This window comes from Ammospiza caudacuta, chromosome Z (assembly GCF_027887145.1).
Source record: "Ammospiza caudacuta isolate bAmmCau1 chromosome Z, bAmmCau1.pri, whole genome shotgun sequence".
NCBI lineage: Eukaryota > Metazoa > Chordata > Aves > Passeriformes > Passerellidae > Ammospiza > Ammospiza caudacuta.
Window position 1 is genome coordinate 30,699,102 of NC_080632.1, and position 17,484 is coordinate 30,716,585.

The following is a 17,484-nucleotide window of genomic DNA, read 5'->3' on the forward strand; positions in this document are numbered from 1 at the left end:
CCCTCGCCGCAGCCACGCCAGGACGCCAGGCCGGCAGCGCAGGCTCCTCTGCTCCCCCTCCCGGGAGGCCGCAGCTCAGCCGCTGCCTCTCCTCGCAGAGCAAACGGCCCGCTTTTTACTCCAGAAATGAGGTACGGCCGAGCTGGATGGATTGTGCAAATGAAGGCAGGAGCTGGGAGGGGGCAGAGCTCATCATCCAGCTGCCTGCAGAAGGCAGCCCCACTGGGATTCCTCTCTCCCGTGCTGAGGAAGCTCAGGAGGCCACAGGCCACGACCCTGCTCCATTGCAACCCCCTCTCTCAGACTCTCTCATGTCTGGAACATCCCGACATCCAGACCCTCCTCCCTCCAGTGGCACCGTGGGGCACTTTCCCTAGGAACCAGTCAGTGCAGCAGTACATTGAACAGCACCTGCAATGTCATTTCCAACTGAGACACCCAAAACTAGCTGATTTCCACCAATAACAGTGGTGTGATCAGATAATCAACAAAGCAATGCATGAACAATCCCAGTGTAGATAGCAATTTACATTTACTACAACCTGCATGAATGGCATCTGGCATTTTTAATACCACTATTCAACAAGAATTAAAAGAAACAGCTCTAAACTAGGTGGATGGAGGCAGGGTTTCTAAACACAGCCTTTTCAGATTTAAAAACACATTTTTTATACAAGAATAGGCAAAACTATACTGAAGGAGAAACACAAGCATCTTGTAAAACTGATGACAATGGAGCAAGCCCTTATGAATGCTTCTCAACCCATCAATCATACTGACTCCCAGCCACACCACACCACCATTCCACAGTCTACGCACTTTGAGACAGGCATGATTTCACACCACATGGGATTCCAAGATCCCCGAGTTTCTGGAAAATAGATTTTGTCCCAGTTTTTGTGACAGATGGAGTTGATAGTCTCAGGATGAAAAAAGCGCCAGTTTTGACAGGCAGCAGATACCGATGCCCCTTGTGGTTGGAGACGATGTTGCTCTGGAATTAAGGTAGCACGGAAACGAAAGGCAGTGGGTAAATGCGCGACTACTTTGTTATGCTCCTCTCCTAGTGCCTTAATATTTTTGTTTCTGCTTCCTTATAAATTTAAAGTGTAATAAGAAGGCAGGACTTCAGCAGGGCATTTCGTTTTCAGTTAAAACTAATAACAGATTTTTTTTGAGACTTTTTACTAGTTGGCAGATCAAGTATCAAAGAATTACACTGGGACCTACTGTAGTTCTGCCAACAGTCACCCTCGTAAGTCTGTGTCTTAAAACTTGCTCAAAAATGTCAGGCGAGAAGCTGAGCTGAATGACTTTAAAATCGGGGGGTATGTGGCAAGTGGTAAGTTGTAATACTGAAACTACGGCAAAGGAGTACTTACATGGTCGCACTACACCACTAGTGGTTAGCTTTGCTCTCCCGGAGTACTAGCACACTGAAACCAGAACCTCTGTTTCTACTTCAGCAAGAACAAAGTCGGTCCCACTTTGAGCCTAATCCTCTCTGCCGTTCTGGCAGCGGCTCTGCCCCCACTTGGATCACCGGCAAGTTTGGGTACACGCGTTACCCGAGATAGAGAAGTTGGCTTTCCCCTCCTTGAGGTAGGGAGCAGGACGCGTGAGAGTGCCATGCCCGCGACACGGGCGCGGAGGAGAGCGCTGCCCCGCCGCCCGGCCCCGGCGGTGCTGCCGAGCCCCCGCCGCCGAGCGCCTCTCGCCCGGCCGCCGCGCCGCCTTAACGGGAGGAGGGGCTCCTCGGGGGGCTGTCACTCTCCTTAAGCCTTTCCTTTCAAGCTTTGAATGTGAGCTGCCCTCCAGCCCCCCTCTCTCTTCCCTCCCTCCAGCACATCGTAAAGAGAAGGAGGGAAAAAAAAAAAAAAAAAAAAAAAAAAAAGGTTTCAACAACAGGCTGGGCCAATGGCAAGTGGCGAGGCAGGGCAAGGGGGCCGAGCGAAGGGAGAAAAAGTGGAGAAAGGGAGAAAGAGAGAGAGAAAGCGCAGGCTGGGGGGGTTGTGTAAAAGAAGAAGCGTTGCTAATTTTTTTTGTTTGTTTGCTTTTCCATGCATGCATAATGAAGCCTAATCAGAGCACGTTGCTGCTGCTTGGAGGGCACTTTTGTATTTAAAGCCTTGCAAAGAAAAAAAGATCCACAGACGGATCCACAGAGCAGCTTGCAAGGCTTGTTGACAACAGAAGCAGCATCAGTCGCCCGGAGAGAAAGAGACCGCGAAGGCTGACTCTTCTCCTTTCCCAGTGCTCTCGTCTTGGTAGCGAGGAAAGACATTTCTTCTCCGCGCTACCCGAAAGCGTGATCCGAACCGAGAGGGACTGAGCGGAGCCGGGACTGTGTATGGGATCGGAGCGGCTGGCATGTGCAGAGATGCTGCGAGCGGAGAGTTAAAAGCTCCCAAGGAGGCAGCAGCAGCAGCTGGGCATTTACTTTGTGGGGAAAAAAAATAAGAGAGAGACGGAACTGCATGAAGAGCAGTACAGCACCATGAGCTCTCCTGACGCAGCTTGCGATTCCCCGAGCGCACTACGGATCCGCTGTCGTCCGAGCCCCGGTTTGCACTGACTCCCTGCGCCTCCCTGGGCGCCTTCGCCGCCGCCTCGCCGAGCCCGGAGCAGCGGGTGGGGGACACGGGAAGGCCCCCGGGCGCCTGCTTCGTACCGCCGCCCCGCCGGCTTCAGCTCCCGGGGACTCGAGAGCCCCGGGCCCGGCGCGCATGGATTGATGCGAGGAGACCTCATGCACACGGCCGGCGGGAGTTTTGGAAACTTTTCCACGGGCGGCAGCTCCTTCTCCTCCTCCTTCTCGTCTACCAGCGCCTCTTCCCAGCTCGCTCGCGGCTGCAGCCAATTCCCCTGTCCGCGATGGTGGCCCGCTCGCCCGCTCGGCACGGAGGCGGCGGCCGGCGCTGGCCGCGGGCGGCCGCCTGGCTGTGGCTGGCGGCGGCGCTGGGCGCCGTGTGGCCGCCTCGGGGCTCGCTGGTGCAGGGCCGGCGGCTGATCTGCTGGCAGGCGGTGCTGCAGTGTCAGGGGGAGCCCGAGTGCAGCTACGCGTACAACCAGTACGCCGAGGCGTGCGCCCCAGTGCTCCTGCAGCAGCAGCCGCCGCCGGCGGGCGGAGGGGACGGCCCGGCGGGCCCAGCAGGCGCGGCCGCCTCGTCCAGGCGGCGGTGCCCCAGCCACTGCATCGCGGCGCTCATCCAGCTCAACCACACCCGGCGTGGCCCGGCGCTGGAGGACTGCGACTGCGCGCAAGACGAGAACTGCCGCGCCACCAAGCGCGCCATCGAGCCCTGCCTGCCCCGCACCAGCAGCCCCACGGGCGGCGGCCCCGGCGGCGGCGGCCCCGGCGGCCCCGGCGTCATGGGCTGCACGGAGGCGCGGCGGCGCTGCGATTGGGACAGCCGCTGCAGCCTGGCGCTGAACCGCTACATGACCTACTGCGGGAAGCTGTTCAACGGGCTGCGCTGCACTCCCGAGTGCCGCGCCGTCATCGAGGACATGCTGGCCGTGCCCAAGGCCGTGCTGCTCAACGACTGCGTCTGCGACGGCCTGGAGCGGCCCATCTGCGAGTCGGTCAAGGAGAACATGGCCCGCCTCTGCTTCGGCGCCGACATGGGCGGCAACGGCGCGGGCAGCAGCGGCGGCTCGGACGGCGGCCTGGAGGAGTACTACGACGAGGACTACGAGGAGGAGCCGAGCCAGAAGGGGAGGGACGACGCGGAGGACAATGCGGGCGCCGAGCCCGGCTTCCCCGTGCAGGCAGATAAGGCTGGCCGGCTCGCCGGGGCGGCTGGGGCGCTGCTCGCCTCCATCTTGGTGCCGCTGCTGCCGCGGCTCTAGCATCCCTCCCTTCCCGCACCCCTCCTGCCTGCCTGCTTCCCATCTCTGCCTCCCTCCATCGCTGCCTTCCTCCGCACCCCCATCCCCTTCGCCGGGCCGGGCCAGGCCCGCCGCGCCGAGCCGCCGCGGGCCTCTAGTCGAGCCCTCCCGCGGCGGCCGGGGATCCGGCCGGCGGGGCCCCTCGGCGCGGAGCGGCTTTAAACGCTCTGGCCGCGGATTCCCCGACCCATCGCCCCGGCGCCCCGTCCCCTCGCGTCTCCCCCTCTGCCTCCGCTGCTGGGCGCAGCCCCCAGCCCACCCCTTTCCCCGGCCCAGCGCTGCGAGCCGGCCGCTGGAGCCGTGGCCGGAGCGCAGGGGCCGCTCGTGTTTCGGGTGTTGGTCTCGAGTGTGCACTATGCAATTGCTGCCACCCTACCTTCGTGTTACTAGCGAGCGGAGCGGCTGACAGAGACTGCGGGCGAGGCCGCTAGCCGCCCCCCGGAACAACCCGGGAGTTGTGGCATGCTGGTACTGGAGGTCTTTTAAGAGTTTTGACATGAAGGTTAGTAAGAGGTGAGCAACCCAAACTTGCTGCCAAAGCGTTGCCGTACTAGTTAGTCAGCAACTTGATTATCATTAGCCGCATCTCGCTCTTCCTGATGCAGTTGTGCCCGAAAGGGGCTTACGCCTCATCTGCGTTTAGGGAAATAGCAGACTGAATAAATTTGGTGGTTTACAGCACTCCCTCTTGCACACACAAATTCCCTATAACAAAAGCATGCCAGCAGCCGTCTCTTCCTCTGTAACCTAGCGACATTAAAAAAAAATTGTTTCGGAGTTGTTGGCTATACTGAACAATGCAACTTTTGTTTTAAAAGAGCTCTGCACTGCCATCTTTAAAAGACACTTTTAAACTCGAGAACATGTATGTACAAATATCCTGAAAAGTTTTATTGCCTCATCATATCAGGGTGCTGACCTCTGGTAAATCTTATATAAAAAAAGTATTTAAAACTGGGATTTGTTACCAGTCGCTCTTCATTGTATATAGAATTTTATAAATTGTATGCTTTGGGGATAATTTATTTAAAAAAAAATAATAAAAAGTTTTAATTCCACGTCCTATTTGCCAGGTAGCTGCATTTGCTATTCGTTTCTGGAAAGGTACAGATTTCACTTTATGTTTAAAGGGATACCAGCAACAGTGATTAAGTGAAGTATTCTCTAGAACGTCAAATGTACAGTGTATTTTACAGATTGAAAGTTAACTTTCTTATTTGGAGAGACTCTATGAACGTTTTAGAATTGTATAAACGCCTATTTCTGAGCTGCCTTAAACCTTGTATTTTTTATAGAAGGCATAAAAAAGGCCTGTCTTTTAAATATGTATGGCTTTTTTGTATTTTCTAAACGTGTAAATTAGTAAAGAAAGAGCTTTAAATAATGGATGCAGTGAAATTGTTTTCCAGGGACACTTGAACTCTCAGCACCCGAAATGTGGGGGTGGGGGAAGAGAGGCGGGGATCAAACCACAGAAAAACAAACCAAAAAACAGTAAAAAAAAAAAAAACAAAAATCTGTGTCTGCCTGTAATACTTCACATAGATGTAAATTACTGCTATTCTTACTTTAATGGATAATTACATGCAAGAAGTAAATACAGCTTTGAAAGTACTTCTTTAAATGAGTGGTTGATTTTATAATGCGTTGGCATGGTAACTTGCCAGTGCCAGAAGAGTGTAAAGCAATTCAAGGACGCTGCTCCTGTATATGTGCGTGTAGAATTACTTGTGCACCGCGCTTCCTCCGTGCAGGCACGCCGCTCTGGCTGGCGCTTGTGGAAGTGCTGCTGGGCGTGCAAGCAGGCGCTGGGAAATGCATCGCACGGAGGCGGCAAGCGCTTGGGACAAGGCGTCGCTTCGCGCTTGGGGCAGGGCGCACGCATCAAGGCAGCTGCAACAAAACGCGAAGTTTGCTATTCAGCCTGCCTTCTCCCACAACGAAGAATGCAAAAGTAAACACGCTGAAGGGATCAGCAATTACTAGATCTTGTAATACTGTGCTTAGGCGATGCTTTGCATCGTGCTGAAGCCTGGTTTGCTGCCAGAGCTACTGATCTACACTCAAACGCCCTTAGATAAATAATTACACTCTTAAGCTGTGTCGAGTGCTGATACACTTGACCTTGTAAATAGAAATGTTTGCAGTAGGAATAAACTCCAGCACTGGAAAATCTTTTAAACATTAACACAAAAGAGAGAGCTCAGTCCTCTAGGGATTTGAGTTTGGACTGCGTCAAGCTAGGCACTCACAAAAAAAAAAAAAAAAAAAAAAAGACAGAAAAAAAGGAAAGTTTATTTATCTTCTATTCATGGTGTTTATTTAAAGCTTTTCGTTTTAAAGGCTATAATTGGAAGAAGTTTAAAGTCTACCACAAATAAACTTTGACTGAGGGGGCGACAGATTAGCAAGATAGTGTCTTTTTCATCTTACCAGATCTTGACAGAGCACAAATCCACATCTGTCTGTTGTATAAATCAACAAAATTAGAAATCCCTGCTTCTGGGTTAGTTATTTCAATGGAGGATTATTTTATTATTTATTTAGGGTGTGAATTTGATTACGTTGCCCAGCAATTAATGCACATACGTGCACATGCACACACATAAACCAACCCCAAATAGTAGTGATGCCAAACAAGTGTATGACTATGGTGTGCGGCTATGATCTGAAGTTTGTTTTTAAAGTCATCTGAACGGTTGAGTAAGCTTATTGTTAAAACAAAGCTGGAAACTTTCTTCGGGAGGAGGACAGAGTAGTTGGGTGAGACTTGTAAATAGAGTCAGCTTTCTTTACAAAGTGCTGAGTTCACAATGGGGTAAGGATGATCTTAAATACTTCTTGCATACATGACCAGAAGCATGCTTTTAGTTTGTCAACAGTTAGCACCCACAAGGATTATTTAACTAGTTGTTGATGAAAAATTAAGTCCCAGCTAAAAGCCTTTATTTTTCTTCATTTAGGAGTAAAGACATTAGCACTAGAAAAAGACTGATAATTAACTGCTACAATAAACTCAAGACTTAATTTTACAGGCTTCTGTCAAAAGCATCTGCCTGAAATAAATCAACACCAAGCACCACTAGGCAGGGAGGACTCATCTGTATGCTTCCTTCTCCAGAAAAAGTGGATTGTTTTAATTTAATTTATTGTGCAATAAATACAGCTGAACTGATTCTTCCTATGAGGTCCTCTCCATAAGGAGGTAGCTCTGGGTTTTGTTGTATAGTCAGAGTCAGCACTATTTCCAGGATGAATGGCTGCCTGTGTTGCTGTTTGTCCCAGCCAAACAAGCCTGTGCAGATGTTGATGTCCATCAAATCCGTATTTCTTTTGCTTGATTTCCAGACAAATGGAAACCTTGAAATGTCAAGTGATGTAGCAAGAACAGATTTAAGCAAGGGAAAGACTTCACCTTGCCTGACAGAGGGAGATTTTTCACAGGAAAGCAAGTTCTCTCATTTGTCTGGCTATTTGGCAGTGCTCTCTGCTGAAGTCCTGTCCAGGCTATCTCTTCCAGGGGGAGAAGGAACTCTGCATCATTTCATGTAAAATAATCCAGTAGGTTCTGATCCCTTTTCATTCCCAGTTACCAGGTTTGAATTCTTGGTGACAGTTTATTTGTCTTTGGAGGCACTTCAGTGACAAATGTTTAAGGGAGTGTGGGACAATGGTGGAGAACAAGGAAGCAGTTCATTGAACTGACAGTGACCATACAGTAAATAGAGGGAGATTCAAGCTTCACTGATCACCCAAGCGCACAGCAAATCTTTTGTATGCAATCACAATGGACATAACATAAGGTCTCTGTTTATTTTCAACAATATACACCAATGTATACAGACAGGCATACATAACTTTAAAATTGTTATGAAATAAAACCTTACAATGACCATAAGCAAGGCTCTGGTTTGGCCAAGTCTTTTCATGGTCTCATTGGAAAGCATGATGGATTTTACTTAGAATCTTCACTCCTCCTAAAAGCTGTTGGTCTACCAGATGTCTCACTGCAGACACGCCTCTATAGTGCACATCTTAGATAGGGCTGCAAAGATGGCTGCAGGCAGCCTTACAGGTAGGGAACAAGACATTCCATCTCAATGTGATGCAAAACTAGTGCTTGGGGTTTGGTTTGTTTGTTTTTTTTTTCTTTTTGAGCGCACTGGAGTTTGAGAGGTACTCCAGAAGAGCCAAAGTGCACTGATAATTAGTAGTGAGACAAAAAATCATCATCATTTGAGTAATGGAAAATGCTGCTTCAGTGACTGAGTTGCAGAGTCTTCAAATGTTATCAAAAAGAATTTAAACCTTCAATTGATTTTGTTCCTGCAGTAATAACTTCATGCACTTCCACACTGCCTGTGGTAACACACCCATTGCAAGTCCTAGGGAAAGTAGGTAGTTGTGCCACAGAAAACATTTCAAATGGGAAGAACAATGATTTCATGTCTGTGATACAGATTTGTAAGCAGTGAAGTTGAAAGTTACTGTATTTTACTTGAGGCATTGGCTGTGCTAGACAGTTGAAAAGGCTCACATTGACTGTCTGAATGACATAAGTAATGTGCTATTAGCATAAATACTTTCTAAGACATCCATTTAATCAATTTCTTAAATAACAGAATGATCTACTACAAAATAGTGGACTGTATACACTATATTTTGGCACAAAGATGGTCATTCTCCCACTAGTAACCAGGGGCTCTAAATAAATGATTTCAACAATGTTTTATTAAAGGAGGACAAGAGCCCTCGAGCTGCATTAATCGGGGAGAAGTCGAGTGGCACTTTTGTTATGGAAATGTTAAACACATAATAGTTCAGGCAAACAATGTGGAGCCACTTCATTCTCTCAGCCATGCTGACACCTCTTAAAGAGGAACTGCAGGGAAGGATGTGGGAAAGATTCGCTTTCTGAGGAAGCTTTCAGCTAATATTTTGATATTTACCTCCAGAATTCAACCAGTGTAAATGGAACTGAAGGGCATAAAAATAAAACAATGAAGAGGGATGATTTATGCAGCTACTGCTAGTGATGAGAGTTTGATGCTCAAAATCAAAATAGTAATTGACAACCTCCCCTTTTCTTTAAAGTTTCTTTTTTCCATGAATTTATTATGAGCCAAGTGGATATTATAGTAGAAGGTGAACATGCACAAAGAGAGATTTTTGTTAACGCACAGAGGTAATAGTGCTAATACTATACCTTGGACATCATGGAGGGGAAAGAGGAACATCCTAGAGTAAGGTAATAGACTAAGGTTTAGTAGGATGGTCGTGAGGTGAAATGATGTGTAGGAAACATACAAATGCATTAATAAAATGTTACATAGTATGCATAAAGAAATATCCATGTTCAAATGTAGTATTTTGAATGGGTCTGAAGAAGAAGGGGTAGGCAAGAGGAGATGACTATTACATATAGAAGTTTTGGAGAATTGATCGTGTACTTGCTAATAAGGAGAAAGAAGCCCCAAAATAATATCAAGAAGTTAGCTGAGAGACAGATTGAAAATAATGGGGGAATGCAGAAAGAAAGCTGTCTGTCTTTAGTAATGTTGGCACAGCCAGGAGGTAAGAGTAATGTGGAAATAAGGTGAATATTCAGCTCTGGAAATGAATTTTATTTTTCCCATCTGCAGAAGATAAAAGCTATCATCACCATATTCTTGGTGTTCCTGACAGTGCACCTCAAACACTGTGTCTGGGTTTCAGACCACTCCTCTCTCAAGTTCAGGAAGGATGTTGGGAACCTTGAGGGGCAAGTAGAAGTCTGCCAGAATGGCTAGAGTTTGTGATCAACAAGGAAAAGCTGAGGGAGCTGAACTTTAATCCAGCTGAAAAGTGATTCTAATGGCACCCTATACCATGGGAAGAGAACTTTTGTAAAGCCTACAGGGTCCAGCTTTTCTCAGTAGTGTAAGAAGTTAAGACAAGCTACAGCAGGCACGGACTGTGGCCAGTAGGTTCAGACTGAGCATTAGGAAGAACTTTGCCAGGAGGTGAAGGAGGTAGTGCAGGTCTGAGACAAGTTTCCCAAAGAAACCCTGTCACATCCATTTTTTTGAGGTTTCCAAGGCCTGGCTAGCAAGAGATACAGGTGACTTTTTTGTCTTGGCTGGAACACAGCCTCTGGAAAACACTGGAAGTAGGTGATCTTTGGAGGTCCCATTAAATAAATTTCTATTATTCTGTGATTTTTTTGTTGACCTGATGATGGGAAATCCAAGAGGTTCCTTAGGCAGATGTAGAATGAGGTCAGGATGAAGTATACATATGGCATATTTCAATGGAGGCAGTGATGCATGGGGTTTGAGGAGAGAAGATAACTGTTACACATGCCCACAAGGCCAGAGAGGATGGGAACAGCTGGAAAGGGGTCAAAGGGGAAGTTTAGGAGGAGAATAGAGACCAAAACATAGAATTTAGTCCAGGACTTGAAGACAAGAGGAACAGAGGAAGTATAATACAAGCAATATTGTGAAATGCAGGGGAAAATAGTGAGGAAAAGGAAAGTGTCCATCTAGGAGTAACACTTATGAATTGGAAAATAGGCAGTTTAATTGGAAAGGGAAAGACAATAATAGGAAAAAATGTGGACAAAACTGGGAGTTCAGAAGGGACATCTCTTTCCTTTGCAAGAGAGAAATGCTTGTTTATAAACATGTTCTTGGCCACAGTATCTTGCTGCCTGGAAACAATAGAAATAAAATACAACTGAACCTTCTCCCTTATATGTATGTCTACATGCAAATATAAACAATGCAGACACAGTTTGTATTTTTAACTATCTGAGAGATTGCAGTGTTCTGTGTAGTCACAAAACACGCATCCTCATGTAAATAAACATAGCTTGCTGGATGTTCTCTAGTAATGCAAAAGCAAGACTCATCTGTTTATAATGTATTATACTAAAATAATGCAATCACCTACTACTTTATAGTGTATATGAGAGTGTAAATCTGGCTTCCACTAGTTTTAATTGTTTAAAAAATGAAGGAAAATAGGTGATTTAAGCAGAGTAAATACACACACTGCAAGTTTCCAGTCATCCACCGATGATGACTTCTAATTCAAACAGTGGTAGTAGCTGTAGTAGTAGCTGAAGTGGTAGTAGCTGAAGTACTGCATTCTGACATATTGCATCCCTATAAAGTGGAAATCAGAGAAGAATGTCAGGAGCCTGCATAGATGAACAAGGAGCCCCTGGACAAATTTAAAACACAAACAGGTAGATTACAGAGCATGTAAACAGGAAAGGGTAGCCTGGGAGAAATATAAAGAAATTTTCCCAACAGCCAGGAAGATGGTTAGGAAAGCTAAAGCACTGGCAGTTGTAAATCTGGCCAGGGACATCAAAGGTAACAAAAAAACCTTCCCTAGGTACATCAGCAATAAAAGAAAGACCAGGCAAAATGTGGCTCCTTTCAGGAGGGATGTGGAATACCTGATTATGCAGGACATGGAGAAGACTGATGCACTCAATGACTTTTTAGCTTCAGTCTTCACCAGCAAATGCTCCAGCCAAACCTGAGATGCAGAAGGGGAGAGCAGAGATTGGGAAAATGAAGAACTGCCCTATGCAGGAGAAGATCAGACTGAAGAACGTCTAAAGAACTCGGAAGTGCACAAGTCCATGGTCCTGATAAGATTCATCTGAGGGTCCTGAGGGGACTGGCTGAGAAAGTGGCTAAACTACTGCCCATTATATTTGAGAAATCATGTCAGTCTGGTGAAGTGCCTGCTGACTGGAAAAGGGGAGATATAAGCCCCATTTTAAAAAAGGGAAATAAGGAAGACACAGGGAACTAAAGGCCAGTCAGTCACACCTCAGTGCCTGGCAATATCATGAGTTTCCTCCTGTGCTAAGAGAAACCACACTAAGAGATATGGAAAATAGTCAGGTGATTGGTGACAACCAAAGTGGCTGCGTTAAGGGCAAATCATACTTGACTAACTTGGTGGCCTTCTACGATGGGATTATATCATAGAGCCAGTGGTGGACAAGGGAAGGGTAACAGATGTTATGTGCCTGGACTTGTGGAAAGCACTTGTCCGCACACATCCTTGTCCATACAACATCCTTGTCTCTAAACTGGAGAGATATTGGTTTGATGGATAGAGTGCTCAGTGGATAGAGAATTGACTGGATGGTCACACTCAAAAATTGTGGTCAATGGCTCAATGTCCAAGTGGATACCAGTGATGAGTGGTGTCCTCAGGGGTCAGTATTGGGACTGGGACTGCTCCACATCTCTGTTGGTGACATGGACAGTGGGGTCGGGTGCACTCCCAGCAAGTTTGCTGATGACACCAAGCAGAGTGGTGCAGTCAACACACTCAAGGGAAAGGATGTCATCCAGAGGGACCCTGACAGACTTGAGAGATGGGCCCATGCAAACCTCATGAGGTTCAGAAAGGCCAAGTGCTGGGTTCTCCACCTGGCTCGGAGCAGTCCCGAGTACAAATAGGCTGTTGGAGGAATGGATTGAGTAGCCCAGGGAAGCAAGACGTGTGTTGGCGGATGAAAAGCTCAGTACAACCCAGCTGTGTGCAGTTACAGCCCAGAAAGCCAACCATGTCCTGAGCTGCATCCGAAGGGTTGTGAGCAGCAGGTCAGGAGAGGTGACTCCGCCCTGCTACTCTGCTCTTCTGATGCCCTGCCTGGAGTACTTCTGCCAGGGGTATTGCATCCAGGTTTGGGATCCGAAGCATAAAAATTATGTTAACCTGTTGGAAGGAGTCCAGAGGAGGCCACTAAGCTGATCAGAGGGCTGAAGCATTTCTTCTATGAAGACAGGCTGAGAGAGTCAGTGTTGTTCAGCCTGGAGAAGCGAAGGCCCTGAGGAGACCTTCTAGCAGCCTTTCAGTATTCCCTTTCAGGAAAGGGGAATTTCAAGAGAGCTGGAGAGGGGCTTTTCACAAGAGCATGTCATGATAGGACAAGGGGGAGTGGCTTTAAGGGAAAGGATGGGAGGTTTATATTACTTATTAGGAAGAAATTCTTACTGTAAGGATAGTGAGGCAGTGGAACAGGTTGTCCAGAGAGATTGTGGACTGCCCAGCCTTGGAGGCATTCAAGACCTTGATGAGGCTTTGAGTATTATGGTCCAATGGAAAGTTCCCTGCAGTGAGCTAAAACCTACTGAAGTGAGCAAAGCTGAGTGCCTGGATGTGTTGAAGAACATGTTATTATGCAAAAGGTATTGCTAGAATGGGGAGGATATATTTATCAAAGGAGTGGATAAGGATGATACATGGAATCTGAGAAACTGTGAAATCTTTTCTCTTTTGGGCTATTCAAAACTTGGGTGGTTCAGTTTTTGGCAATATTAGGCTAAATCTTATAACATACTGACTGCATGTAGAGCCTGAATATAGTCACTCCCATTATATTCAGAAATAATTCTGACTCTTTTCAGATCTCACCGGGAGCACTTTAGTCAGAATATTGTTTGGATTTCTCACTTCTGTGCACAGTAAGCAAGGAAAAAAGCTGTAGCAACCAAGCTCTTCCTCTGTCTTAAGAAACATCCTGTCCCACAAGCTAGCTGAACTCCGCCTTCATGATATCCATGGGAACAAATTTTATTCTCTCAACTAATGTTATAGGGAAAATTTGTTACACTTAAGAGACCTAGTGAAAGTGTTGTTGGTGATGCTCTCTCAGTCCGGATTTTAAGCCCAGCATTGTCTTAATACTCCACTGTGCAGATCAAGAGAGATGGTTACTCCCTGTTACCTCTGATTCAGTAGATGCTCTTGTTTTGCAGGAGGGATAACTGAGGCAGAAACTGTTCCTAACCCTGTCCTGATTCTACTCAGGTCCTACCCTCATTCTGGGGTATAGAAATGTTTTAACACCTTCCTTTCTGTTGTCTTCCAGAATGCTACATCCGTACTGTGCGGCTGTTTGGAAAATATTTGAGCCTGAATCTGTTTTTCCCTTGCTGTCCTTCTGGGTAAGAAGACTAAGACATGGTGCAAAAAGCTGTTTAAATTACCTCCATTCTGTCTGGAGAGTCATCTGCCCATTCTGGCAGTTCTAAATATCCTGTTTGCTGCCATAATGGGCAGGGACCCTGTCAAAGACTTTTGCGAGCAGAACTTCTTTAAAAAAAAAAGGTAATAACTGTAGTAAATGAGGTAGACCCTTTTGAAATGGTACAAATATATCCTTGACTCATTATAGTGTGCAGGAATCATGTAACTTCTATTTGCTTGGACTGGTTTAGTGATTCTTTAGTCAGCAAGCTTTATGGCAAAATATTTCTGCAAACAGTCAGAGCTGCTTAATATTTTATGTTGTCTGTCTTGGGAGGAATAGTGTGGAGAAGAGATAAAAATGTCTGATGACAATAGGGTAAGTGTAAATATTATTTTGGAAATATTTCCCTAACTGTTTATATCTTTTATGAGTTTCAATATTTAATTAAAAGGAGTACATAAATACTGACAAAATTACTATTAATTTAATTTTGAGAGTCAAAGTCAGGGGAAAAAAAAAGATTGAAATCAAAAGTATTTTCTGCATCATAGTAGTATAAATTGTTTACTGTGGAAGATAACTTATAACTAGCCCTAGGCCAGCAAGACAGTCTAACGTCTTCTGTCATGAAAAACTTCCCATTATTTTAGATTCATTAAACTGAAGACATAAATCCTAAGAACAATATGTCACTTCGAAACCAATTTAATCTTTAAAACAATGGCATTTTTATTAAAAATTGCATTTTTATTTTTTTGAGTTTCCTTAAATAACTCTGAGGATATACATATCTTCAAAGAAAACCATTTAATATCCCACAGGGATGAGACTTTATGCATGAAGACCTTTAGGAAATTCTGATCTAGATGAGTGATATTTTTGTTTTATTAGATTTTTTTTTTTCATTTCAAGTAACTACCTATATTTAACAATAGCTAAATATTCACTGTGAAGAAAAAGTGATGAATTGTAGATATATACCAGCCAGGCTTGCTTTTCTCCTGAGATTTCTATTCTTCTATTTGTTTCAGATTTGCTTGAGAAAAAGAATGTGAAAGACACGGTTTCAGCAACACACTGCCACTTTAAGAGGATACAACATGCCTATTAATAATTGTATTACTCCTCTATTATTGTTAAGAATAATGAAGGAATGGGAGCGTTGGCCCCAAGCTGAATTTATCCTGAAATGTTTTCAATTAACTCTTGGCACCGGCAGGAAAGCATCAAACCTTTCCCATGCTGAAATATGGAAAATCTGCAGGGAACATCCCAGCAGGAGTGGAATTTCATTAAAACAAGCACATCATAATTCAACGACTTCTTCACCCTCTTTAAGCCTTTCTATTGATAAGGAGTCCGAGGTGATTTTTATGGATTTGCAAAGAGAAATGATTTCATAAGATCTTTTCAAAGAGTTTGTTTTGGCTGAGGCATTTGAGTTATTATCTGCTCCCTGATGAAAAAAGAGTAAGACATTTGGCATAACTGTGACTACTAAATAAGAGGCAGAACTGAAGAAACTTTGAGCAAAATTTTATCCCTCAGACAGAGTTCTGTAATCTCTGTAGGAACTGACTCCACAACTATTTTCCCAGATCTTTTAAAGAAAGTATTGCCATTAAAACCTTCATTTTTGAACAACTACTTGTGGAGAATAAAGCAAGCTTGGAGTTAATTACACATTCAAATACTGATGCAGACAATTTAATATTAAATACACCCATGCATTTAGTAGTGATATATTACATAGAATTGTATATTGGTTTAATAATATGCATATCTGTTTGCCCATTCATGGGTTGTCTTAAAATGTTTGGCTATCCTATATGTAAATAAAATTAACATATGTGTGGGTTGTAGTGTATTATTAAACACTGCTGAAGGCCTAATGCTTTTTTTGCTAAGTCTTGTATCACTCTTTATATATAACTCTCTACCCCTTGCAAAATAATTTTTCCTGTCAGGATATTGCCAAGGTATAGAGACAGGAATTGTTGCTCGTTACAGAATATTAGCATTTATGTTTATCAGCAGGTATGGTAATCAAGTATTTTTGCTAATCCCCAATAAAGGCTCAGGCTGGCTCTATTTAACATATAAGACTGAATATCTGTGTCAGTCGTAATTTCTCTGTTTTGAAGTGGTATTGAAAATATACAAGGGATGTCTTGTCTTTTTTTCTACCCAATGTTCAAAAAAATCACTTGCATATTTACTGCTGTTCCCTCTGTGGCACCACCACTCCTGAGGCAGGAAGAGCGCCATGGAGGGTTAGGAAAGCAGGCTGCTGAGGCTGGCACCACACAAAGACAGGTTGTGTGGAAGATGCTAAGAGGCAGATGGTACTTTGGGCGTGCTTTCCATTGGTAGAGGAAGCTCTTTTTCCCCATCCTTGTTCCATCCTCCTATGAGACCCCCAGGCTAAGCATCTCAATGCTGCCTTGAGTACACAGCCTCTCTTTCTGAGACTAGAGTGGTACATGCTAAGCGATGCCTCAGTTTGACACATTAACAAGTAGTTACTAATTTCACATGGTTATCCTTTAGCAAGCTTGGATGACAAGGGTTCTTTCCAGCCAGGCCAAGACTGGAAAACTCATATAAAATCAGCCCATGTGATTTGAATCTAGACTGTCACAACTTCACTTCATGTCTATTTTTCAACATGAGCAGGAGGACTTAACATACTTAACAGATATATACCCACATTCTCACAGCAATCTGTGTTTGGTTTTTTTTTTTTTCAGCAAGAAAGTTTTATTCTGAGATTTCAGTAGAATGATACTCATGTGTCGCTTACAGTTTTTCCCTCACGTACCTGACAGATGAAGAAACAATGTAGAAGTTAGAGTACTAAGGGTTCTGTTTTTCTGGAAGCACACTGGGATTTTTCTGCCTCCAGTTAGCCATGTTACACCTACATCCTTCACATCCTTGATAGCCTGCAGCAAGGAGTTCCACTACTTAACTGCACAGTTTTGAGAGATTTTCCTCTTCTTTGGCAGGACTTTGCCACCTGACCTCTCCCTTGCCTCACAATGATTTTATGGCACTTTTCCACATCCCTTTTCAAGTTTTCTATTTCCATGGAACCATTCCATCACTTTGATCTTTCTTCCTTTTCTTTACTATACAGAGTTTTATTATAATGTGGTGGAGATAGGAAGAACAGAGCCACAGCACAAGACTCTTTCTCCTCTTTTTAGATGGCTTCTAAGTACAAGACTATGGAGATGGATTTGAGCCCAGATTCAGAGAAGTAGTCATGACAGATGTTTCTAGCTTGGGATATCTGAAAATTGATGACCGAAAATGGCTACTAGTGCTGTTAATGCAGTGACTTGGATGTCTCTGTTGAGTTTGCAGTGGACGAGTCTAGTTGAGGATAGGAATCTAATGAGGATTAGATTTAACATTTCTGTCAAAGTTCGTTGCATGATAGAGCAGGCCCTTCAGTCTTTCCTTTTGATGTCATTAAAAGATTGATAACATGTTGTGACCTGTACAGACATGGAAATTTAAATTCAGTGATTTTTGTCATGCTTTTGATGCCCAGTAATGGGAAGATTTACCAAGGAAGGATTGCACTACACAATTTCAAG

General features: G+C 44.9%; 1 protein-coding gene across 1 annotated transcript; it reads left to right on the plus strand.

The window, feature by feature from the left end:
• The first annotated feature begins 1,951 nt into the window (after positions 1–1,951).
• Positions 1,952–5,419, plus strand: GAS1 (growth arrest specific 1). The gene has a single exon (XM_058823654.1). It carries the CDS (start codon positions 2,875–2,877, stop codon positions 3,850–3,852), a length of 978 nt encoding a protein of 325 aa, XP_058679637.1. The 5' UTR covers positions 1,952–2,874; the 3' UTR covers positions 3,853–5,419.
• Positions 5,420–17,484: the final 12,065 nt, after the last annotated feature.

Excerpts from the sequence above, each read along its gene's own strand:
- GAS1 (XM_058823654.1), top strand. The coding sequence starts at position 2,875 with ATGGTGGCCCGCTCGCCCGCTCGGCACGGAGGCGGCGGCCGGCGCTGG.